The sequence below is a fragment of the Acyrthosiphon pisum genome, chromosome A1 (genome assembly GCF_005508785.2).
Source record: "Acyrthosiphon pisum isolate AL4f chromosome A1, pea_aphid_22Mar2018_4r6ur, whole genome shotgun sequence".
Classification (NCBI taxonomy): domain Eukaryota; kingdom Metazoa; phylum Arthropoda; class Insecta; order Hemiptera; family Aphididae; genus Acyrthosiphon; species Acyrthosiphon pisum.
In genome coordinates, this window is record NC_042494.1 from 168,150,878 (window position 1) to 168,178,233 (window position 27,356).

Genomic DNA, 27,356 nt, shown 5'->3' on the forward strand with positions numbered 1-27,356 from the left:
ATATTATAGCCTATAGGAATTACTGTATTAGGTACAATTGGTTTTAGTCGCCATACAAAATAGAAGCCGCCAAGCTAAGTTAAATTTTTTGTTTTAAATATACACACTGTCACTCTCCATTAAATATTTAAATACAAACGATGATAAATACGTCTATGTAATAATGATGAGCGAGACGTCTACCGCAATGACCTATTATACGTATAATAATTTCGCGTCGTATGGTCAAAGGACGAGAGTAATCCCTCACGTATGACAGAAGCGCCCGCACTGCAGCTAACCCCTATCCTTATGACACAGAATTGTGCCTATATTATTTTCAGTGGTAGATAATAAGGACACTAAAACATAATACAGACGATATAATAAAATATTATAATAGATTATTATAAAATACAACAATTTACTGCTAATACTTTTATAAAATAACAAAGGAAGAAAAAAATAATCGTAATAATACCAAGTACACAACTTATTTTGTGTTTTTGAGATCTGTTAAGTGTGCACTTGGAAAACTAAAACAAATAATAAAGTAATTTGTGGTCCTTATTTGACCGTGGATATTGACGAAAGCATTATTGTAGATATAACGCAGGCCATACAATGCTGCAGGTCGTATACTTCCTAGACAGTGGGTAGTTTGTTATAATGTTATGTTATTTGTCGAAAAACCAAAGAGTGTTTTATTGTATGTGTGGACGTGTGGTGCGTGTGTTTGATCGGTGTTCAAAAAAATCCTTTCTATAATAATGTATTAGATCGGGTTCAATAATATTTTCAGACTACTGGAAATCGTACAATAATATTCATGAGGTAGCGTATCATCAAGGTCAAGTCAACTACATAGTCCAACTTAACTATAAGTACAACTTTATGGACCCTGTCTCTGGAGCTCTCACCTAAAACATGGATATGATGAGGGATGTTTCAAAATGGAGGAATAAACTATAAACGACGTCATTTGCTGCTCGAAATTTCCATGACTCTTATTGGCGGCAGAGTTCGTGAGCAGTACTTAGTGAAAACGATCCTAATTTGAACACATTTTATAGAATATTTCAGATTTTTGGCTTCGTCGTGATACCATTATATCGTAATAGTAAATTAGGTAAATTTAAAAAAAAAAAAGTATAGATTGATCACTTTCTATTTTTGTAATTTTTGTATTAAAATGTACCTAATATTTTACTAATTTTTGTAATTTTAAAATAATTAATAAAAAAAATTAAAATATTACTACATGACCGGTATTTATATTAACGGCAATCACATTCCGCGGCGGGGCGATAACATAGACCAGTGCCTATAAATACGATAAACAAAAACAAACAAACGAATAATAATAATAAACAAAACGTCATGCGGGTAGGCAGGCAGCAGCTTATAATAGTATTATAATAGCGATGGTGATGGGCACTTGTAGTAGGCCTGTTGTTACCTGTAGCGTGCGCGCCGTATTCATTGTTTTAAAAAACGGCGAGTGGCGACGGACGACGACGACGGTCTAAAACCTAGGGCAGGAATTCCGTATAGCCGTTCGTCGTCGTCGGAAAGGAAAAAGAGATGACGAGGAGAAGGTGGAGGAGGAGGAGGAGGAGGAGAAGAAAATAAGTAAAGAAGAAGTAGAAGTAGATGGATAGAAGATGATGATATTAATAATAATAATAAAAATAATAGTAAGCAATAATAATAGTAAGTAATAATAGTGGAAAAAGGAAACGGCGGAGGAGAAATGAGAGGAGAAAAAAATAAACTAGACGAGCCAAAACGCGTAAACCGGCATGCGCGCACACACACACACACACACCACACACACACTCTCGCTCGCTCACACACAAAACTCGGTCCGTGTTATGGTAATAGCCGCATTCCAGAGGATCCGCGGCCTGATTGGCTACCGTTTCGGTGATGTCATGCGATTGATAATAGAACCGGCCGCTGGCGCGCGCGAGGGCAGGCTGGCTGGCCGGCTCGATCGGTCGGCGGGCGCGCGGGCCGTACCGCGAACGCTCTGTATATACGCGCGCGCACGGTCGTTTTTCTTTATGACGGGGGGGCAACGCCGCAGCGTTACTCGGTCCGACCATTTCCAAGATGGCGAAGCGCGCGTGACATCTACGGTCGTCGGTCGGTCCCCGCTGCAGTCGTCGTACGTAGCGAACTAACGCGATATATTTTTTTACTCTCCACTCTCGTGTCGTAGGCAGTTCAAAAAATGTTCTCGTCCGATTTTTAATCATTACGATTAAGTTTTCTTATTTTACATAATATTATAATATAATATATATTTGACCGCCGTTCTCCGCAGTGTATAGTAATAATAATAATAATAATATCTACCGCTGCCGCCGCCGACACCACAAACGCTGTTATCGTTATCGTTATTATTATTATTATTATCGTCATCGTCGTACCTACGCGGTGTTTGGCCGATGTGATGGATTCGATTTCGTGAGTCCGACTTTGATGGATACAGTACCGCAGACACGATGCCGAGACGACGGAACGGAGAGATACCGTTGCCCGACGGTTGGGATTTCGCAAGAGACTACGACGGCAAAGTGTACTTCATCGACCACAATTCCAAAAAGACCACTTGGATCGACCCCAGAGACAGGTATAGCACAGACATTGATTGTACTATTATTACCAAGGTGGACGTATCCGCCTTGATTGTTACTTATTATAAACACAGGGATAGGTACACCTAGGCAAATATTATGACAATAAACGATATCGTCGTGGGCATTCTATGGCCATCGTTAGATTGATAACGATCATAATGTAGGTACCCATATAGTATGATATGTCGAATAATAAAATTACGAAAACCATTTCGGACGTATTCTTTACATCTTTTAGCTATTATTTCTTATCATAGTTGTTGTTAATATATTATTATAATAATATTATAATATAGTTCCCAGTCCGATCCCCAAATGCGTGTCTTTGATGCGTGCGCGCGCGTGTTCGACTCTTCGTCGAAATTGTGAAATGCGTACACAAACTCGCATTCCTTCGACAGAAATCCGGCTGGAACATCACGGTTATTATTATTATTATTATTATTATTACTATTTTTTTCCTTTTTCCCGAACCGTCGACAGTGCCATCTATATTGAAATATGCCAAACCAACTACTCCTATCCACCGCCCCCTCCTCCGCACACCTACCCCCCTGCTGCCCCACCCTCCCTAGTAGCACCGCATTCCGAGTTCAGTGAATATACACGAAATTTATCCAAACAACCGTGTGGCGTGTGTGTTGTCTTACAACTATATTATTATTATTATTATTATGTACACCGCACCGTTGTAATAATGAAAATAAATCAATGTATTTGACTCAATAGCAGCGGTCATTTAGGTGCCTATATAGTATATATAATGTAATAATAATGTAATACATAATGATAATGATAACAACAACAACAACAATATACCGATACTTGGGTAACTTTTTCGACCTTTTTAAAAATGTGTAGACGTTTGATTTGCGTTTTTTCGACTCCTATACAATTTATTATAATGGTCTTAAAATAATATAGGTACACGTCCCACAATAAGGTCATCTATACAGCATAATATCATAATATAATATTAGAATTTAGAAGCGTTTTACACTTTTACTCGTATAGTGTAGACTGAAATATTCTAAATTGTAGTCGTTTATTACAGACGATCATCCGATTTTTAACAACAACAATAACAATAGTAGTAATAATAACAAAAACAACAATATGTGTTCGACCCAAAAAACATAGTACCTACATACCTACCTAATTGTTTTTCAAATGATTTTCAATATGAAACGGTTCGGTTAATAAATAGCGTTTTTTATTTGCTTTTTGTATTGGTACCTACTAGGTTTTCGTTGGTGGTAATAATAATATTGTGTTTTATAGGATGGTTACGACTTACAATTATTGTATTATAAAATGTCACTTAATTTATGTCAATGTTTTAAATAATTCGCTTTAGACGATCAATATGGCTTTGCTATAAAATTATTTCGATATTTTAAAATATTAGTTGTTAGTAATATTGCTTGGGTATTACTCATCATCTAAATTGAATTGCAAATTCTAAATTGATTATGAAGATGTAAGTTGAGATATACTTATCTGTATGTAGACATTCTAATTTCTTAAATCTTCTAAAATCTTATCAGAATAGCTATATTATAATCTAATACATTCTCATAAAGTTTAAAGTTCTTCGGACTCAACAGTCAAAAGGACTGCGAAAAATCGCTATATAGTCTTTGAAACAGTTGTTCTTTATTTAATCATTATATTATATAGTTACTTAAAAAGTACCTATATAAATCATTTGAATGATAAAATACTTTATTCATGCTTTCTTTTATTCGTATAATTAGGTACCTATTATAATAATATAATGATAATTATAGGTACCTAGCTTCCAAGTTAGCTTTTTTATGAATGTAGTTACGTCATAAACCATAGTTAATAATTGTTTAAATAAAATATTTGTTTGGTATTTCCGAGGTTCCATTTTTTACAACATTTCATAATTTGTTATGAAATCCAGATTGCAGAAATTCAAAATATGCTCAATTTTTATTTACGTATTATATATTGTGTGTACAATGTTTTAAACTATTATTTAATACCTAACTAGAACACAAATTAGAAATGTACCTACTTAGTGATATTTGATAATTGATAAGACTTAAAATTATATTACGTTTGAGATTATTCGCGATATGCGTACTACCTATATTTCTATTTGCTATCTTATTTAATATTTAATTATGAACAACATGCGATTAAATGTTACAGTATCCAATTATACTGGGAATTATACTAATTATTTTGATCCTTGCATTTTGGTTACTTTTAAGGTTCTGAAGATTAACAGGGTTAAGCTGGTGTTAATTTAACACTTAGTTTCAAAATAACCACTACATTATAATATGATCATTGATCAGTGGTCATGTTATCGCAACCTAACCTTACCTGTTGACAGATAATTTTCTGACATGAGCTTGCAATTTAAAAAAAAAAATATGCAGTCTATTGGGTATTTATAATTGATTTTAATTTATTTGTTTATACCTAAGTAACATTTAAAGATTCCTAAGGTACATAGAAAATTGATAAAATGTATACTTAGGTACCTAAAAATAGGTTCTTACTTCTTAACTTAAAAAAGTACGAACCGTTTTTTGCCCCGTATTTGCCGGTATACAAAATATAATGTTTGAATGTTCTGTATCTTTAAAGTTGTATATTAATTATTAAATATGATATCTGTTGTATATTATTGATACCTATGATGTATAATTTTTGGTTAATCTATAAATGTATAACTACTGATAGTTCTTTGATGTTTGATCACTTTTAGTGCGGTTACATTAAATATACATTTACCTATTGAAAATACCTAAACAAATGGTTTTTATATTGAATTTTGTCCAGATATATTAACTTTGCATGTTCACATATATGTCACACGAGTGTATGTTGACATAATATTGTAATGTTGTGTTAAAAATAAACATCCCATAAGCCACACCCTCTCCAAGTTGTGTCGCCATGCTGTCTACAAAACCGCGCAAACGTGAATTTCTTATGTCTTGATCCTTTTTATTTCTGAATTCCTCCCGAAATGCTGTTGATGATGATGTCACTAAATAAAAAAAAACAATCCATTCTTGCGAATTACATTTACATATTAATATATATTATATTTTAAATGTATTTTTGTTTTTATCTATATTCATAATATCCGAAAGTAATTTTCGTATTGTTTCAAATATTCTAATATTTTTATAATAACCATTATATAATACCTATAAAGTATTTTTCCTTTGGTATAGAGGATATAGAGGATATACCTAGTTACATACGGTTACATACCTTTAACATTATTTCAGAGTTGTGGAATTATTTGATTTTTTAAACAATTTTGTCTACCTACCTATATCTTAGTTGGGTAAAATACTAAAATAGTGTAAATGTTTAATTTTAATTTTAATGTAACAATATTTAACTGTGAAACCATTTATTACAGAGTATAGGCTATAATACTATATTATAGTTATATTATTGTTTAATGTCTTTAAAAAATAATTGTTTAATTAAATTATAGATTGCAATTTGCAGCATAATATATTTGTGTTTATACTGCCGATTGATATATAAAATACGAAGTACTTGCTAGTGGTTTTCGATTAAAGTATAATTAGTTTATATATCGTATAACAGTATATAATGTCATGTGACAGATATCGGTAACTTATTTCATGATTTACTGTTATTTATTGTTATCGTAGTAGGTATGAATGTTTGATGGTACTTTTTAGTACCATAATATTCTGGTTTTAAAATTTTTTATTAAAAAATTTAATTATTAAATATTTTTCCTGTTTTTACGTATTTACTATTTACCAAATACTAATTGCTCATTAGATAATATAACGCTGTTATTTTTAATTAATTTATGAATATACATACCATTGATATTCAAATTCATATATTTTGTGAGTCCATGTCTAAAAATGTTTATAAAATCGTTATGTCCAATAATAATACATATATATACAGTTTTTTTATTATTTAATTTATAGATTATTAATTAATTATTTGCCATTACATAGTAATTTTAATAAACATGTATATAAAAACTTATAATAGTTACAACTTATAAGTAACAAACATTTTTAAACGTAGATAGGTATTTTGTATGTATTGTGTATTATATTTTTAAACAAACTAGGTATATGAAATTCTATAAGCAACTAAAATTGTGTTATATCAATTTATGGAAAAATTAATAACAATATTAGGAAACAAAAGTTACCTATTTTAGTGTTGATTTTTCAATATTGCTTAATGCCATGTGAAAATTCAGTACAAAAAGAGTTTTATACTCGTGTATAATTTTGCTGTATAAAGCCTTTTGAAATTTATACATACTTAATTTTTTATGTCTGGTGACGTGAACATTACTTAATAAACAATTTAAATGTCAATCTCGTAATTCAGCACATCGAATTTCACCAAGTAGGTACATGAAATTCCAATGAATTGATTGATCTGATCCTTATAGACATTGTAGGTTTACCAGCCATAATAATATGGTTATCTACAATTTTAATTGTCAATTGTTATTATAAGCCTTAATGTTAATAAGAAATCGATTATTGACAATTTGTTAATTGAGCATTAGTCATAAGCATAACTCATAAATTATATTATTATAATCGATATTATAATAGCAATAGAAGTTATAGGTGAATCTCAACAAAGTATGTGTATTGTGGACAGGAAATTCCTGATTCTATTGAAGATGAAAAAAGGACGGAGGAAGAAAAAAGGTTTTCGTATACGTGTGTTGAGGAATTCTTAACATTTTTTGTTGATATAATATAAAATGAGAATACCATTAATTATTTTTATTAATAGTAATCACTTGGTAATCAAGAAACTTTTTTTTTTTTATGGATTTTATTTTGTATGCAATATAAATCTATGTGTATAGTAGTGTATAGTACATTTTATGTCCATCGTTACATACACACCGACTACTTTGTAACACACGTAACATTCACATTTTTATAACGCGTTTATTTATTATTTAAAACTATTATCAAATGCATATAATGGGTATATGAAAGGTTAATAATGACGAAAATAAAATAATTTTTAACATTGATATAGATTTCTAAACAATGAAGTTATATGCACAATAAATACTTTATGCATGATTATTGATTAATTAATCATATTTATTACTCAACTGAAAATATTTCAGTTCAATTAGATACCATTTGTACTAATTTTGTTTATTTTTTGATTAAAAATAACACCATATTTGATTTATGTCAGTCATAATATCTGTTGACATTTTTGTTCGGTTTTACGCCGACGCTGTTGTGTAACAATTTTTTTTTCATATACCAATACCATTTATCAAACATTGAAACATACATTGTAATAGTCTATTATGTATTCGATATTGTATATAGATACAAATACGTAACAAAACTTATTAGGTACGACGTGTATAGTACGTATTTATCATATTCAATATATTAAATTGAACAGTGAATGCATTAGATTAATGATTATAATATTATATTTATGACTGTGTACTATATTTTAAATTAATGATAACGTTTTTAATTTTAATTACACATTATTATTAGGTACCTATACCTAATATCATAATTTTTTACTTTGCATTTTAGACTATCTATCTTATTATGCACGTTGGAACTATTTTTAATTATCAGTTTTTTTTTTTTTTTTTAATTAGGTACACCAAACCACAATCGTTTGCTGATTGTATTGGTAATGAATTGCCTCTTGGATGGGAAGAGGCCATCGATCCAGTTATCGGAGTCTATTATATCAACCATTTCAACCGTATGTATATTTAAAACATAAAACAACGCGTTGACGCGTTGTTATCATTATTATTTAAGAAAATAACACAATCTCACAGTTTCTATTATACGCTTCTCGTGTTCTAGAATGCACCCAATTGGAAGACCCAAGGTTGGAATGGAGAGCTGTCCAGGAAGCTATGTTGAGAGATTACCTTCATACAGCCCAAGACGTCTTAGAAGTAAGTAGCTCCACATTGTTGTTTACGGTGCCAATACAATATATATTATATTAATCATGGTTGTTTGTTATAAGGATAAACTAAAAATATTGTGTCACGGAGTTAAAATATATTTTGATCGTACTAATATTTTTGTATAATATTATAATATTGAGAGATAACAAACAATCGTCAATCTCAAATTAATAGTAGGTATCGACGAATCATTAGAGGAATGCGCGATATTGAAAACAATTTAAATAATTTATACATTTATAATAATATGTCATGATATTACTATTATTATTATTATTGTTAAAAGGAATTTTGCAAGTATGAAAATTAAAATTAGAATGACGGATGACAGTAATTTATTGATATCGTGAGAGGAAAATAACATAATATATATTTTATGTATATGGTATGCAGTTATTTTTCGCGTATATTTTATGCATATAACATTATATAGTAGTGGCCTATTCATTATTTAGTGATAGTTCTGCCCCACTTTTAGTTCAATGACAAATTCCACCGGACTAACCTGACTAGTCATAAAACGTTAACACCGCAGCCGCGTTACCTATACGTAATTTTTCGAATTCCACTACGATCGTATATACAGAGTGATGTCCGTCGTCGCGGCACCGTCTTTTCGGCGAAAAAATTGTATTCATCTCGTTGCATATTATTATCATGATGATTGTATGACTTTGTCGTTTGCTACGAAATCGTGGTAGTTCAGAGTTCCTTTAATAATAATAATATAACACAACGGCTGTACGCGATGTATTATAATAATAATAATAATAATAATAATAATAATAACAACAACGTGGCTGGGCACAGATTCGGTGGTGGTGGGGTGTTTGGAATGACGTTGAAAATAATGCCGGAATAGTTTTCAGCTGCTTCTCGAACTTCGATTTATTTTCACGCACAACACCGGTGTGTCTGAAGGAGAAGAAGAAAAAAATATCCTAACCAATGATAAATCGATTAATCGACCCCCCGCAAGTCGTCCAGATCGGACGATATAATAATAATTAGATTTTACGAAAACGATGCAACGCTCATTACCACTGCACAATAATACGAATAATAATAATAATATGATGTACAACTATTCCCCGAGTGGCTCTGTCCATATCGCATATTATAATATTATTATATATATCGCCTGTACGTATTTTATTTTACTAGCACACTCGTTACAGATCACCACGAGATTTGAACCGACGTTACAACAACAATAATGATAATAATAATTACACTTTTACGAATATACCTAATACCTGTAATATAGGTATTATTATTATTACGAGAAGCGTAGGCAGGTACGTGTGTGCATGTGTATGTCGTAGGCGCTGCACTGCACACACGAATGTTATCGGTTTTTGTTCATAATAATATAAGCCCTACCCTGGGATACACGCACCTGTAAGAGAAAAAAAGTATTATCTTGTACATTTTTTATCTTAAAAAAATCGTATCCCACCCCTCCGCCGCTCAACGAACTCGAACACAGTGGTGTCCGCGTGTGGTGCGTCGTGCGTAGTGCGTACGCGCGCAATGCAGTCGCGTGGCTCGGTATTTTTATTTTTTTTTCCCACCCCCCTGCCATACAGAGCCGGTTCTCCGTGACGACGCCGTGTACCGCCCGAGGGTGGGCGGGTGATTGATGGTGATTGGTATGTGACGGGCTGCGGTGGCGGCGACCGCGATGGCGGTGGTGAAGGGGGAGAGATATTTCGCCCAGGGCACAACGTGTTCTGTGGGCGCTGCGGGGCTCTCTCGCATCCGATCGACGGCGGCAGCGACGACGACTGCGACTACTACTAGTCTACAACTACTACGGCGGCGACGACGACGACTACGACGACGTTGTTTGATACGAAAAGAATGCGGTCCCTCTGCGACGTTGCCGAGTCGTCGGCCGCCGGCCGTGCGCCTTAGAATGTGGAATGTGAAATGCACAACTCGCGCGCGCTCTCCGCGCGCACTGTTACCAACACGTACCTACTCGCCGCCGCCCGACGGAATATATATCTCATTATAACACATTATTTTTTCTCTCTCTCCCGTATTATACATTTTGATTGCTCAATCCCATTCATTGTGCGTTTTCGTATCATTTTTTTTCGCGAATTTTTTTGTTGGTCGTACGTCAGTGCGCGCGCGAAGTGGGGTAAGCAACCGCCGCCGCGTCTTATCGGGAAACGCGGAACACAATCGCAACAATATCGTAATAATATTATAATGATTCGTTATTATTGAATATCGGTCGAAACACCCCTTCCCACCATAACAATATAATATATTATATTATACGTCTGTGTATTTATTATGTCGATATAATATTTTATTATTAAAATAATAAAAGAGGTGATATGAATATTGACATTCGAAACTTGGTGCTATACGGAAGGAGGTAAAAGACAAGCTAATGAAAGCTAATGAAAAAGTTTCCGAAAGAAGTCAGAATGGATCGTTGTGGATGAAAAGTAGAAAAATATTTGTGAAACGAATGGATAGGGCATATTGACGGACGTTGAGGGTTTCTATAGGACTAATCTTAAAGGGGGTGATGAGGGAATAAAAGTCACAGAGAACGACCGCAATAATTGCAATACCTAAACATAGTAAGCCAGATAATTAAAGATCAAGAATGTAATTTATACCAGGAAATGAAGAGGAATGCCAACAAAAAAACAAAGGCATGGAAACCGATCCTCACTCCCCAGATTGAAAACTTCATAAGGATCAACAAGTTTTTATCGACATCCCCGACGACGACGCTTGTAATTGACAATAGCATTATAGCATTGATATGCGATTTGAGATGACCACTTCTATTATGTTTAGTTGGTACCCTGATACCTGTGTAATATTGTGATCGAAATTATCATCATCATTATAAATTATAATACACGTACCTAGAAATATGCACGTGGACGTGGGCATCTTGAAAAAAACTGTTTGGTTTCAAAATTATCAAAACCCGTACGCTGTATAATATAACATTATTAATATTATAGAATTAAACATGTAGAATATTATTATTATTATTATGTTATGCCGCCGGTACGACGATAATAATTGGGTCAGACGTCGTCGTCGGCGATATTGTGTTTTACTCGATAAAAAAAAATATATATATTAAATTCCGCGCGCGATCTTTATCTCGAGATATTTTAGTCGCGATGTTTTTCGTGGACGCGGTTTGCCGTCAAGTCTGCTTGACTTTTAGAAATCGTCCAGTTTTTTTTTTCATTATCCCAACCATTTAAAACACACTGGTACGTTTTTGTTTCCGTGCTCGTGATGTATTCGAAAACCCGATCGCGCAGGCTTCCCCGGTAAGGAATATCTATTGGATTTGTATTATATTATTTATATGAAATTTGAAATACCTATCTAACATTCTGTGATGATTATATTTATTTTGTATGCACAATTTTACTAAACTGACGATGAAACTAAGAAGAAAACTTCGGAATTCCAACGGGTCTGAACGTTTCGTGCAACGATCTATATATACGCGCGATACCAAATGAAATCGTCATTGTCAATTATTATTATTATTATATTATTGCAGACCATCCCGCGACGGTCGATCGTACAATATATGTTTAGAGTTATTGTAGCGTGGACGTAAAAATAATAATAATAATAAATAAATAAAAATCCTCTGCGGCGGCATCGGCTTCGGCGGCGGCGTGGTAGCGGTGGTTCCACCGGTTCCACACTTTGTGTGCTACCAGTGTTACACTCGCCGGGTCTTGGTGGCGGCGGTGGCTCGTTGTAAAACGATTGAAGAGCGAAGGAAGAGAAGAAGAAAATAATACTTAATAATAAAAAAAAATATATACGTATATATATTAAAACAAAATAAAAGTAAAACAAATGAGAGAAGGAAAAAAACGCCGCGGCAACGCCGCATCCGGCGGCGGCTACTAGTGTTACGAGCACAACACGATCGGATTGTTTTCTAAACTGAAAAAAATAACACACATATATATAAAATAAAATAAAATAAAAACGATCGAAGACAATGAACCATCTGCTCGCCGCCGCGGTGAAATGATTTGTACCGTTCGGAATGCGTATATATAATATATTATAGGTATGTGTACGCGGACACACGCGAGCTCGCGCTTTTTATATATTATGTGTATAGTAATAATATAATAAATATCTTTATTATTATTATTATTTTAGTGGCTGCACTTAGATAATAATATTATACCTATGAGTATAGAGAGCTGTTATACCTACGCCGTTGAAAATTTGAATTAATTTCATTAGCCGGTCTCCGGGATTGCTGCAAATTGTATTCGGGTTTGTTTGTTTGCTTGTTTGTGGGAGGGGAGGGGGAATCGTCACGATTAGGGATTTTCGACACTTGGTGTTATATTATATAAAATGTGTTTTAGGTACGCGCGTATTATAATAATAATAATATGTATAACCCAAAAAGGATTCCGAGGAATGTGTTGGTTTCAAAACAAAAAAAATTCCGTACGTTGTCGATTAGCCAACCGCGTTCGACCGGTTTCCCGTCAGATTCAACAGCAGATATTTAACATTTTCGTGTTTTTCGTCTGAGCGCATAATATTATTATTATTATTATTATTTTACACACTATCGGCCATCGGGTGTGCTCTTAAGGAAATTTTATCGCTGCAGCCAATATCGATCTAACAATAATAATATATTACGCCCTCTCACCATAACCCATCCCCCATCGAAGGTAGTTTGTATTGCGTTGTACAAATCACCAGCCTGCGGTCCTCCCGGGGTTGTTTATCGAATATTTTATAATATTATATAACTGAAAGTCGTTGTCGTTTCTACTATCATTTTACTAAACATAAACAACAAAGAGTTTAGGTGATGACTAGTTATAAAAACGAGCGTTCATTTGATCTGAATTGTATTCGTTTTCCGAGACAAATCAATGTCAAAAATCACTCCGTAGCTTAATAATAATAATTATTATAGTTTTAAACCTATTGAAAATATTATGTTTGACGTTTCTGAGTTGTAAATAACCGCGGCGACTAATGTTATGAAGAGGATATTATAATAAATATTTTCTAATAGTGTGACTTAAAATTAATGTAGCTATTTATCCTACATTTGTATACATATTATAATATTATATTGACGTTATACGTATTTACGATTTACATTTTATGCTCATAAATAATAAAAGACCGTGTGTGGCGATTGTGTAATATACTAATATTATGAAAACCACATAATCAACCGGAAATACAATTTTTCTAGTTTTGGTATTGGGCTATTGCAGTTGTATTGCAGCTATAAATATATGACATGTACGTTTATACACAATACGTCAATACACACGTATACATTTCTGCATTTTTCACTTGATACGCAACACCAAAATAGACCGCCATTTTACCAAGTATAGTCTATTAGTATAAATTTAAACTTTTTTTCTCTATATCAAAAAAAACTAGTTAACTAGCTCTATATCATTATGCTCGTTTGTTTACTTAAATAGTTTATCTCTGAAAATTGGCCGAATAATGTTTTACTACACAATTCATACGTTGTGCGTATGTGCGTGCATAATATCTATAACATATTATTTTATTATGTGAATTGTGCACGCACAAAAAAAATTTAAGCCGTTTCAGAAATGACGATTACGTGGAAACAAGTGCGTTTTATTTTTAAGTGTACCTACTTAATTTATCTTGGATCGTGTTATAATTATTATGTTAAGGATATTATTACATTACGGCGTTTTATTTCTGTGTTTGTGTGTTTTTATCTAAAATGACTATCAAACATTTTTTTTATTCAAAAAACTCAAGTTTGCGTATTTATTTACTTATTAATAAAGTGGACCGTTGCTTGTAACTTTTAACTCCAGTTAAACACGACGTACTCCCGTCTCTGGACTCCCACGAATTATTCAAAAAAAAAATTAGAAACTGAAGACTTAAGACTGGAGAGTCGTGTCGACAATGATTATGGTATATATAGGTACCTACACATTATGGTACATAAACTCGCGATTGTTGATTTGGTTAAGAGGAAAAACTGTATAGGCATATGCGAAATTTTAAAATAGTATAATTACTTATTTCTATCGATAATTTTCTCATGTCAAGGTTTCTTGTTCGGTTTGATATTATAACAAAATGTGTTGCGCCGACATTAATTATTATCATTTATCGCACTATTCTGATGTGCCGATCTCATCACCGCGTGACACGATATAATATAATATTAAAATGCGTCGACGTGACGGTACGTATACTGTCGTACTGAATAAATAATAACATCTGTAAAAAATAAATAAATATGTTGTGGATTAAGACTTACCTGAGATAGCATTATTAGCATTCATAAGTATTCATGTATAACGTGTTGATAGATTAAATCTGATGGAGATAAAAATGTGTTTACTCAGTGGATATCATCGTTTCGTTAAGGAATTTCGTAGTTATAAAACAAAAAAACCGCAAACGAAACCATATAAACAATTATTGCAAGTGTTTAAATAATGTATTAATATAATTGGTGAAAAACAAGTTATAAATGTGTCATAATAATATTATATAACAGCGCGTTCTAGGAATTCGTATCATAATAATATACAATTTTCACGTAGGTTGAGTATAAAGTGTTGGGCAAAAAAACTCAGTGATTAACCAATGATTAAATTTAATAAGCATATTATACGTTTGTAATTTAAAATTCAATATGGGTCATTATAAAATTTAAATAGTTGAAAATATATCTGACATATAGTTAAATAAAGGTATTAATGATTTACAAAGTTTGCATTTTTAATTATGGCCGAGCATGATTAATTTCGATTTTCGACAGCTAGTTTTTTTTCTAGTTTTCCTTTTTTTAACATCAATAACACATCGTTTTAACTCTTTGGTGTTTACAAATTCAACCGATTCATCTGCATATTGGAATTAATCAATTTTTAATAATTTAAAGTTGTAATTTAACCTTCGGTAAACTACGTATGGAGTTATTTTCACCAACTGCAATATTCTAATAATTCGTGTAAAATTTAAATTTAAAAGTTAAAACCAACGACGGACACAATTCTCTGGTGTTTTGAGAACTGCATTCGTTGTTAAAATGTAAAACTTGGGTTTATGTTTTAGTAGGTGTACCTAAGTATACTCCAACGTTATACACTTATCCGAGTAGTTGAGCGCGCGTTCAGCCGCCTGATTAGTTCGTAAATTATTTTTGTATGTAAATGTAGACGCGCCACAATAGTATACCTTTCGCGGACATTTTTAAATAATTCGTTTTACCACAGACATTATTATCGCGTTATTATTATTAAATCGGTCTGAACTTTGTATAACATATTATGTATAGTTTGCAAAGTCAGCAGTTTTGAAAAACTGCACTGTAAGAGAGTTTGATTTTCTCGAAGCACTACAGGTGTATTTTATTATTAAGCATTGGGTCCTCGAAATTTGGACGCTTTGTAGCGGCACACGAAGTGGAACACAAGGGTGTCGGTCATCCCACCTATCATGGGTGGTGGGTGGCTGTCAAATTTACTGGTGGATTCAGTATGAGACGAACTATATATTATGAATATGTTATTAAAGATACAGAATTAAAAGTAGTAAAACAAATTTCGCACCCCTTGCAGAAAACGAGTGTGGGAAGAAAATACATTATATGGGTGAATACAACGAAACGTTGAGTTCCGATCCGATACCCTAGTACTTGCACGTAGAAACATAATCTCTCGGTGTAAATTCTCACAGAGAGCAGCATTTTCGTATGTGTTATTGCAAACTGTATGACGTGTATAATATTATTCGATTTGCAAACGTGTTGTGTTTTATATTAGATGTATATTGCGCATCGAACGAGTATTCAGCGGCGTGATTAGGGTTTTTCACCCACTCTGCGGGGGGACCTTTGAAATGGTAAAACGTCGACGGCTGAGAACAAATCAAACACCATTTTTTGTACCTAATCTCGCGAATAACGAAATCCCTGGGACCCGGAGCTGCGGAATGGCTGCGAGACGACGCGTATTTCAAATGCGTATACCTGCCTATAATATAATATGTTGTAAAAATATAATAAATAATAATATTATATTATATACATATATATATAGGCACAAAAATGTAATCTCATTCGTACAATAATAGTTACGCCCATGCACACACGCACAGGTATAATAATAATGTATAAATAGGTATATATATATTACATTATTGTACCTATAATATGATGGTGTGTGAGTGATATTTACGACGGTCCCGCTGTGCTGCTGCTGCTGCAGCGCGCGTTCGGCTCGCCGGCGTTCCCTCACCCGCGACCCACCGCCACACGTATGTACCGAATAGTTGGGATTCCTGAGCGCGCAAGGCCGAATTCCTCCAAGGTAGACACCCGTCCTCTCGTCGCCGCGGCTTCGTCCTCCTCCTCCGCCACGTCCTCGCGTCCTCCTCCGCGCGCCCGTCCCGTCCCGTCAGTGCGGCCCCCACCACTGACGGTCGGACGCCGCCGCCGCCGCCGGCTCCGGCGGATGGGCAACCGAAAAACTAACCCCTTGGGTCAAATTCCGGTCCCGGGATTCTGTGCGCGCGTATGACCTCAGTCTCTTCCTGCGGCTCGCGAGTCCCGCGTCGTCGTCGTCGTGCGTGTACGTGTACGTTAGCCGATAAAACATCGCCGCCGCGGTGTGTCCCGTCCGCCGGTCATTGATAATAAAATATTATTTATTTACAATAACAATATCGTGTTAATAATTATTTGTACGGCTATCGCGCGTTTCCGCATCCGCCCGACGCTCCTTACGCGCGGTAAACGATCGCGATTTTATTATTTCGTGTCGACTTCCTTTTTGTCGTCGCAACTTTTCCCCGCCCGCGCGCGTCAGCGGGTTGTGATGTGCACTGCCGCCTCGGCCGCCGCGTGCTCGACGATGTTCTCGCATTACTGTTGCGACACTTGGCCGCCGCGCTGCGACTACACGTCCTACTACGATCAACTGCTTGACGTGCAACTGTACCAGGACAACGACGGGCGCATCTACTGCGTCTACGTAAGCTACACTTCTATATAGATATAGCAGTACTGCAGTATAAAAAATTGTATGGCGCTCGCCATTAATTTGTATAATGATACCACGCAACTTCCATTGAACTTTCCAATCAACGACATTTTCTGCTGAACGAAACATTTTTGAGAGTCAAACAAAATTACAACTACATTTATATAATTCTAGGGTTAACAAAATTCTCTACAACATACGAATTTTTTGTGGTGCCCACGAGGCTTCGTTGTATGAAAGTTTCGCCGTATTACTTTGCGCGTCCAAAGTCTTACGTTCGTGTTTTGTTGTCATCCCGACAACGATATATAATATTGTCATCAAATAATTATTATTGCTGTCGCCGCAACGACGATATTATTATAAATTAATATAATCATTATAATAGTATTATTATTGCTGTCCGATCGATTCGCGGTGTTCCGTCTGTCGCGTAGCTTCCGGGCGGTAAGACTATGCACAACTCTCGCGGCACAAATAACGACCATCTCGGTTAAATTATGGTTCGCAGCTACGTGGTCTGTCGTGTCGTGTACGGTGTACAAAAGTTGAGTTCGTTCTAACTCGGGAAATTTTCCGGTAGACCGTGATTATATTTAACTAGTGAACGATACGACGGCAAATCGGGACACGATAAAGCCACACGACAGACGACGTAGCTGTGAGTCCGGCTTTACCGCTTTACTTTTGGTCCATATAATTACACGCGTGTATAATAATGTATTGATATAATAATGTATAGATAGATAATATTATTATATATAGACATCGAGCGCACAATATTATGATACGAAACTGCAGCAGCTGTAGATTACGAAAACAAACATTTTTATAAGCATAATATGTATATTATTATATATATACATCTATATACATCTCCTTCCAATCCCATCGCATGTGTGTTTCGCGCATAATATCATAACTAATATAGGATTAGATAAAATTATACAAACTTATATACGATACCCTGGGTGATGTAAAAGCGGTTGCTGCAGCAGGTGGGTGAAACGCGGTTATATTATAAATAGTGTTGTAGCAGTGATGTATATCCGCGGCGTGTGTTCGGCTCAGATGGTTTTGAAAGAATTGCCAAATATATGCTGGTAATTAGGGCTCTCTGTCGTCGACGCCCTAAAAAATGACCCATATGAAAATGCCCTTAAAAATATTATGCACTTCAGGTTCAGGCGACCTAGAAAGAAACGAAAAACGTCATTAAAGAATAACGACAGTATAAAATAGAAAAAAATGCAATATACAAGTTGTATACAACTCCTAACACACACACACACACACACACGTAGGTACACTCGCTATAATGTGCGCGTCTGTGCAATGACGTGTACGGCGCCTCGAGAGAGGCGGGCACAACCTACTAAAAATCGCCTAATATAATGGTTGATACTTATATTATTATAATTATTTGGAAGGAAAACATTTAATTTTTTTTTACTACTCCGTAACTGCCGGGCACCGACCAAATATTCTTTGCATTTTTTTTTCATACGTACATTAAAGTAGGTACTTTAATATTATACAAATACACATTATAAAATTCAATCGCGTACACACGCTTCAGACGACCGTTCGTCTCATATTATATAAAATTGGTTATTTTTTTTATACACCAGCGAATATTGTCGTCACAAGAATAGTTTGTTATCGTATATTATTTATTATATAATAATAATATGATGTCTGTACAGCTCGGAGTGAACGATATTATTTATTTTATGGAAATCACTGCACCATTATATTATCTGGATTACAATATTATTATTATTTTAGTTTATTATACGATTGCATTTCTTTGTTTACTATATAACGCGCGTGTCTAATTGTATACTAAGTCTACACAAATATACGATGCACATAAATGATAAATTACAATATGTAAATATATTCGACAGTTTGTCAAATATACTATTATTATATATATACCTCCATAAATTGCTAAAAAAAATATATTTATACCATTAAATAATATAATATTATGTACCTTATTATATATTTATATCTACCATCCGCTGACCCAAGTCTAGACGATTTTCTCATTCGATAACTGCAATGCACTTAAATAACTTATATAACTCACCAACCTGCAGTCACGGAATACGAAACACTTTTTATATAAAGCTCAAGCTTCTATTTCGAAGTCAAAAACTTATTAATTTCATAATTATTATTATTACAACACAAATGATTACAATACAATTTCGCTCTGTTTGCGATAGGTACCTACCTACCGACGTTTTAGATGCGCTATGTCTACGTCCCACGTCTAATCCTTTAACTCGACCAATTACATATTTATGGTATTGGTTTTTGAATATTATATGATATAATTTTTAACTAAGATAATCGGCATTAATTCGTCTTACTTGTTTAATAAAACGAAATCATTATCTACGCTCGCATCAAAATGTATTCACTGGCGGAATACAAGTATTATATTATTTTACTCATGACCTAATTATGCTCACTGCAAACCCATGTATGAGAATATGTATATTAATTATATTACGATGTTTACCTTTGACTTAAAGATTAATGTTTAAAAAAAAAACTGAATACGAAATAAAAATGTATTTTATATGGATAAAAACAAAAATATGAACATAACAAAAATAGATCAATATTGTGTATTTGCACCAATAAAAAAAAAAAAACAAAATTCTAATTCGTGATTAATTGTGTTTTCCAGGCGAAAAAAGAAATTTACGACATAAAACAGCAACGGTTGTATTTAGCTCAAGACGAATACAATCACCTCAACAATGCTCTGTCGACATTAAACACGTCTAGAACTAGTCGTGAGTATTATACCTTCTATATAATATATATTATATACATACATATATTATATATGTATATAATTAAATTAAATTTTCCAATTGCGTATCTATATACTGTAATATACAATACCAGCTACGTATTCGTATAATATATAGTTACCTACCGGACGGAAATATTATCTAAGTTCTAACGATCGTTTCGTGTGCATTGGCTGTATTATAGTCTGTTCGAGCACCAGTAATATAAGTACAAAATATGATCCCGATTTGCTCAAGTCAGACGTCGCTCACGCCCGGGAAAGAGTTACCAGGTTGAAACGTGAATTGGAACAGATTGGCGTCGAGATGTCGTGCACGCGACGCGGAGTGGAGACCCTCTCAAAGTACGTATCTATAATATAATATTATTCAAACTAGTTTGACTATAATAAACACATACGATAAATATATAAATATAAACAGTCGAGAGTTCCGATTTGTCCGTCATCGAAATGCGCCTTCAAGAAGCCGCGTGTCTTGTGAAAGACGTTTTTCGCGTCCCAATATATATTTCTATAAATAATAATAGGTATATATATATATATATAAGACAGTGAAACCTGTATGCAACGGACAGTCACGGGACCCATCAAAAGTGTCCGTTGTAGGTTTAGGCCTTATGATTATTTTAGTCAAACTCACTCGCCTACGCGTATCTATTCAATGGAAATATTGTACTTTTATATGAAATAAAAGCCGATGTTAGGTAAAAATTAATTCATATTAAATGTAGGTACGTTATAGGCTAGCTGGTAGTATTCGTGCATAGTACGTACAACATTTTAAATATACGCACTAAACGTTATCGTTGTCGGCGATATACAGGAATATGTATATTGCATATAGTCGGCTGCGATCCTCGTGTCTTGACGTCGCGCGTGCGTTGTAAATATACGTATGAAATTACATTTGAAGTTGAACTAAGATTGTTGTCTATAGTCGGAATAGGTATCGTGGTGACTGTCCATGACCGTTTATAGACTATTATAGTAGATAAAGTCTTATAGGCGGGCCGAAATACGCACTGGCGGAATATATATGGGTACCTACCTATATTATTTTACCGGGACTTTATCATATTATGTCCGTTGAAAGAGGTTATATAATATAGGTGTCTGTTAAGTGTCGGGTTTCGCTGCTCCTCTATAATATGCAAACTAAATGTCGGTTTCGAGAAACAGGTGTCATCGATGTGCGTCGTATATTAAATATTATGATATTCTGACGATCGTTTTTTGATTGCTTATTGCAGCGTGGAACAAAAACTGTCCAACGACGGAAGCCGTTACAACGTGGTCGAGGCTCAAGCGATCGTCACCGAGCTGCGAGAGATCCAACAGTCGCTGAGTTCCGGACAACGCGAGCGCACCGGCCTGATGCATTCGCTGGCCAAGTTGAAAGACGATCTGACGCGACTGCAGCTGTGTTCCGCCACCGACGATCCCGATCTGCAGACGCAGCATTCGTCGTCCACGCAGCTCAGCGACAAGCTCAGCACAGCTTCGCAGACGGACTTGTCCGGCGAGGTATGTGGCAGTGGCACTATACCTATATAATATTATGTGCATTCGACAAACTTATTATTATTTACCCACTATACCCCTATATCATTATAATTTACTGGCCCTGCAGTGGCGTAATTATTACGGGGTTGGGGTTGAGGTATAATATAATATAATATTATTTTAACTTTCAAGACCCCAGTCGCTGCCCTATATATATCAACACTCCAAGTTTTGATTTGGTTATGGGCTATATAGCGTATAGCGATCAATACTACTGCAGCAATATCGTATGCACAGCGGAGGTTGCTCTTGAAAATTATTGCTCGACGTAAACTAATAAACACACCTTTTATATTGTACTTTATAGGCGTGTTTATTGAATTGTATTGAATTCTCTCGTTATAATAATACTGTTAAACAGTCTAAATTTCGAAGAGTTTCGTTATATTTATTCCACGCTGATGGCAATATACGTATTAGCGTATTACCGAAAACCACTTATTATTCTATTTTAATATATTGAGTTCGCGTGGTTAATGATCTAGAACCGGTGATTTACGTCATAGATCGCAGGGGGTTAGAGGCCACTGTTATTATTATTGTTGTTATTGTTGTTGTAACGGGCAACGCAACGGTTAGAGATTACTTTATTAATAATGGCATTATAATGTCGACGGTGCTTATTTTTCGAACCGGATTTCAATTATTATGATAAGGATGCAAATATAGTAAACATATTATTATGTGTGGGTAAATCGATCATAGGTGACATCGGGTATTGATGCTTAATTTGTCTTATTGTTTATATCAGGGATGGCCTGATTATATAGGGTTGCCGAAAAAAAAAAAAAAAAAAAGGTCATCAGCCAAAATATTATTATAATCACATATTTTTATATTTTTTATTCAAAATTAGGCCACATTATGATTGTTATTGGCCACGTTTTATTTTAACAATACAATTTGCTATAAGCTGGTGTCTACTCGTATATATTTTATCAGATTAGATTAGAATTATTACTTTAGTTGCGATTACGTTGTTAATAATACAGATACCGCGTTGCGCGGGCATTCCAGAATATTCTATCGGCACAAAAATCATTTTTTTTTTGTAAATATTTGATAGATGTCGCGGGCCGCAAAACTTTCCAAGGCGGGCCGCGGGTTGGCCATCCCTGGTTTATATATTTCTATTGTGATTTACGAGTATGCTAATATTGTTTTTTCTTTACAGTTGATGCCCATGGGCACGAGACTCGCCGAAATGGCGCGCATGCGTCTCGAGTACGACGAGGCTCGAAAGCGCATACAAAACATACAGCAACAGTTGGCCGATCTCGAGGAAAAAGTGATGCCCGGCCAAGAGGAGTCGGACAAAGACCGACTGCTGCTGTTCCAGGAGAAGGAACAGCTGCTGAGGGAGCTCAGGAGCATAACGCCCCGTTCGAGAAGTCACAGGGAGATGGACGACATTCAGGGGGAGATCAAGAAACTCGAACAGGACCTGAACAATGCATTGGAAATGTCCAACAGAGCCATCACCGACAGGTAAGGAGACGGACTCGATCCCATCCACATATACGTCACAGACAATTGTCTGTAGGCAATAGCAATAATTACTAATTACTAATCACATCCGCGTTGCGTGCGTTTTGCAGATTGAGATTGCATGAGGAAAAACAGCTGCTGTTGCAACAGCTCAAGGAAGCGTTGCGGTTGATGACACAACTGGAATCGCAACTGAAAACGCTGTCGGCGTCCACCCTGTCAGTGAGTTCAAGCTCAAGTCTGGGCTCGTTGTCCACGACCAGTAGCAAGGGTTCGCTGAGTAGTGGTCTCAGTTTCACCGACATATACGGTGGGCCTCAATGTCTGGCCCCGGCTACATACGACCGGCCCATCGACATGGCTGACTTGCACAAGAGGTAAAATCCAGATCGACCATTAAAAATATTGTTATTGTTTCGTTGCTTAATATTGACAATTTTATAGAGTTGAAAGGCTTTTGCAAAATGACATTCAACCGCCGGCATACGAGAACTCAGGTGAATCATCCGGTTCTGTTCCCAACGTCGGCGGTAGCGTGACATACTCCAGAAGCTGTCGACCAACAAGCCCTCCGCTCTCACCCATATGTGAGACGCCGCCCAGGAGCGTGTCGGCTGCAGTCAGTGACGAGTCGGTTGCCGGTGATTCTGGCGTGTTCGAAGCCAGTCAAAAGTCTAATTTCAGTGCAGAAACTTCCCAAGTTCAAATTAGGCTGAGGTACTTTTAAACAATTTTATTCAAAATATGTAAACAGATTTTAACCCTCATTGTTTTTCTGTTTCTTGCAGGTACTCGATTGCTGAGCAGGTGTTACATGTTTGTATTGAGAGATTGCGCAATGTAGTAGCACTGTCTATAGCGGAATCATGGCAATTGTAAATATCATAAATTAATATTATTATAACATTTTTGTTTCGTTTTCTTACTATGCTATTTATGTTTAGATATATTAAAATTGTACTGTTGCCGAGCAATTCAAATACTTCACTAAGTGGTTGTACAAAGCCTATATCGGATCTGTCAAAACCCAGATTCGGCGATAGTTTTGCGTTTAATTTGCCATCCAATAAGTTATGTACAAAAACTTTACAGGTCAACGTATGGGGATTAGGTCCTGATGATATAACTGAGTGTTTGGTAAGTTTTATTGTGTTCAACGTTTTTTTTCGTTGCCTCGTTGGTTCATTGATTGGACATCAAGTAATAATCGTTTTAATTCATAGGCATGTGCTCAAGTGAGTTTGGCTGAATTTAATGAGACTGAGAACAACTCTTGGTGCAAATGGTATAACCTGTTGAGTCTGAAATGCATGCATAATGGTGGTTCTCTACCTTCTATCTTGCTCAAGGATGATGGCGGTGGTTCTGACGATTCCACTATAATATCATCTCAAACTTCAACCCTTACACGCAACCAAGGTAAATGTTGTTTATCATACTATAATTATATTTGATTTACTATAGAAGTTGTCTAATGTAATTATGTAATGCATTAGGTTGTTTAGAAGAAAACGAAGCAAAATTTATCAATGTAGATAATTTAAATGAGAATGAAGTTGAATATGATGATGGTGATTCAGATGACAGTGTGAGTGACGACGATGATGACGATGAAGAAGATGACGATATTGAAGTTTATCAGCTGGTTAATGAAAAGAAAGAATTAGAACAAGTATTGGAAATTCCTGTAAGTATTAAATATTACAATTTTTTTTTTTACATTCATTTTATCTTACGTAAATTAGAAATTCAATGGAATTATAATATTATTTATCATTGCATTTCCCCAATTTCAGCAGACAAATTAACAATATTACAGATTTGTAAATAGTTCATAAATAATGTCAAGTTTTTAATTGAAATGTTGCGAAAGTATATTTGTTAAATTCTTTATATAATCTAAATAAATTGTTTACAATTTGTACAGAACAAGGAAAATGACACAGAAGATAAAGAAACCAATACAGAATGTGCCTTTAGCGGTAACAACGGGGAAAATACCAGAGTACCTACGATAGTCATCAAAAGGTCACAAACATTTTCACCGACAGCCAAAAACCAGTATATCTGTAAAGTAAGTTAAATGCTATTCATCAAGACTTTGACACTATCAAATATAAATCCGTTCTATAATGTTATGTTTATTATTTTATAGCTAAATCGCAGTGATAGTGATAGTGCCATGAACCTGTACAGACGACACATATCGTCAAGTGCTAGTATGAAAGGCATTGGTGGCAGTAATGCTGATATAGCATTCCGTCGCAACTGCTTGGAACGTCGTTCATTGCGACTAGGACGAGCGCCTGGCACATCACCTATGCCTGCTGTGAATGGTACATCTTGGTGTCGCCCACCAAGGACGTCTATTGATCTAGAGCTTGATAGACAAGCACAGCATGCTAGGTTGTTATCGCTAAATGATGAAATATCTAGGCTTAGACAACTGAAAAATACACTGGAAATAGCCAAAGAAACCGGTGACACCGATGTGGCTGCTTGGGTTTTGGAAGACGAAGAATTCCAAAATCTCGTTAAGGAGGTACTTTATTGGTTTTGTTTTTCTGATTATATTTCAATAGTGGTCGTGTTTCTAATAATTGTCTAATTTCGAAAAAGGCCGGAGACAAGACCCTTGACGAAAAGAAAGTAGAACGACGGCTGAAGAGGGCGTCACAAAAATTGTACAATTTAAGAAAAAGTAAAGCTGGTCAAGGAAAACCTGACATTATTTCATTCAAGTGAGTAAACATTTAAGATTATAATGAAAAAATCCTCGTAATTCACTTGAGTGCTGACTCCAATATGGCAATATTCTTGTTGATGATTTGATTATACCTTATAATTTATAAACTAAACATTTTCTTTCTTTTGTTTTGTAGAGAAAAAATGGCTTTCTTTACTCGACCTGGCGTTTCAGTACCTGTTCCCCCTACCAAATCTTTACAAGACCCAAAGTCTACAGAAACACGGTATCAATACACTGTAGACAGGGTATTTGGAGTAGAGGTTTAGTTATATTTTTGTTATTAGTAAACTAACACAAAAAAATCCCACCTGCCGCTATTCAAAGACTATAATTTGTACATATTATATAATAAATAAATAAATAAAAGAAGTGGAAAATGTTTTGATTTATTACATATTTTTGTAATATAATCAATGTTACATTATTGTTTTTATTTTTTAGATAAATTTTATTTATTGTTATTTTCTTATTATATTATTATTATTATTGTTGAATGTTTTAAAAAAGAACAAAGAATAATATTTTGTATGTGCCTTAATTTATAGATTTTAGGTAGGTAGTTTATGTGTAAATATTTAAATATTGCGATTTGCCATAATTTATTATTAATGATAATACTGTATATGAAACAAACCAATTTTAGATCTGATAATTCATTTTATAATTTTTTTTGCTCTAACCACCGAGGTGGTTTCGAATTACTTTTTAATTGTATGTACAAAGAACCCATTTTCTATTACTATTATGGAGAAATAGGAATTCAATATTTTACATTTTTGGCTGTGACTAAAAGTTATAAAACATTAACCAAATTAAGGTTTCATATTATGTTGAATGAATCACGCCTTGGTAATAATAATTGTTAATTTTTTTATGGGTGCTATAATTCGGTTTCATAAAAATTGTATATTTATGCTAGTTAGACTCGCGAATTTACCTCAGACACAATATCATATTTTATTGTCCTTTGTAAAACGAATCAGGGTAATGCGATTTTAGTTTGTACGAATTTGTATTATATTAATTATATGTTTATTTTTATTTTTGGAAA

General features: G+C 34.6%; 1 protein-coding gene across 2 annotated transcripts; it reads left to right on the top strand.

Annotated features, from left to right (window-relative positions):
• The first annotated feature begins 2,065 nt into the window (after window positions 1-2,065).
• Window positions 2,066-27,356, top strand: LOC100168892 (protein kibra). 2 transcript variants are annotated; one of them, XM_001946818.5, is made up of 17 exons: window positions 2,066-2,617; window positions 8,287-8,396; window positions 8,504-8,598; window positions 20,374-20,482; window positions 20,688-20,847; window positions 21,756-22,029; window positions 23,243-23,556; window positions 23,667-23,933; window positions 24,001-24,273; window positions 24,345-24,431; window positions 24,501-24,693; window positions 24,780-24,975; window positions 25,053-25,243; window positions 25,484-25,630; window positions 25,712-26,098; window positions 26,176-26,297; window positions 26,439-27,356. In XM_001946818.5, the coding sequence occupies exons 1-17, from the start codon at window positions 2,490-2,492 to the stop codon at window positions 26,569-26,571; spliced, it is 3,186 nt and encodes a 1,061-aa protein (XP_001946853.2). In that variant the 5' UTR covers window positions 2,066-2,489; the 3' UTR covers window positions 26,572-27,356. The 2 variants fall into 2 exon arrangements, with proteins under 2 accessions (XP_001946853.2, XP_003240627.1); XM_003240579.4 differs by lacking the exons at window positions 2,066-2,617; window positions 8,287-8,396; window positions 8,504-8,598 and adding an exon at window positions 17,242-17,660.

What these genes read in the sequence shown, in the direction of transcription:
- LOC100168892 (XM_001946818.5), top strand. Translation starts at nt 2,490, where the DNA reads ATGCCGAGACGACGGAACGGAGAGATACCGTTGCCCGACGGTTGGGAT. An exon ending in CAGCCCAAGACGTCTTAGAA is followed by an intron (nt 8,599 to 20,373) that starts GTAAGTAGCTCC and finishes TGTGTTTTCCAG; the next exon opens with GCGAAAAAAGAAATTTACGA. An exon ending in GGAGTGGAGACCCTCTCAAA is followed by an intron (nt 20,848 to 21,755) that starts GTACGTATCTAT and finishes TGCTTATTGCAG; the next exon opens with CGTGGAACAAAAACTGTCCA.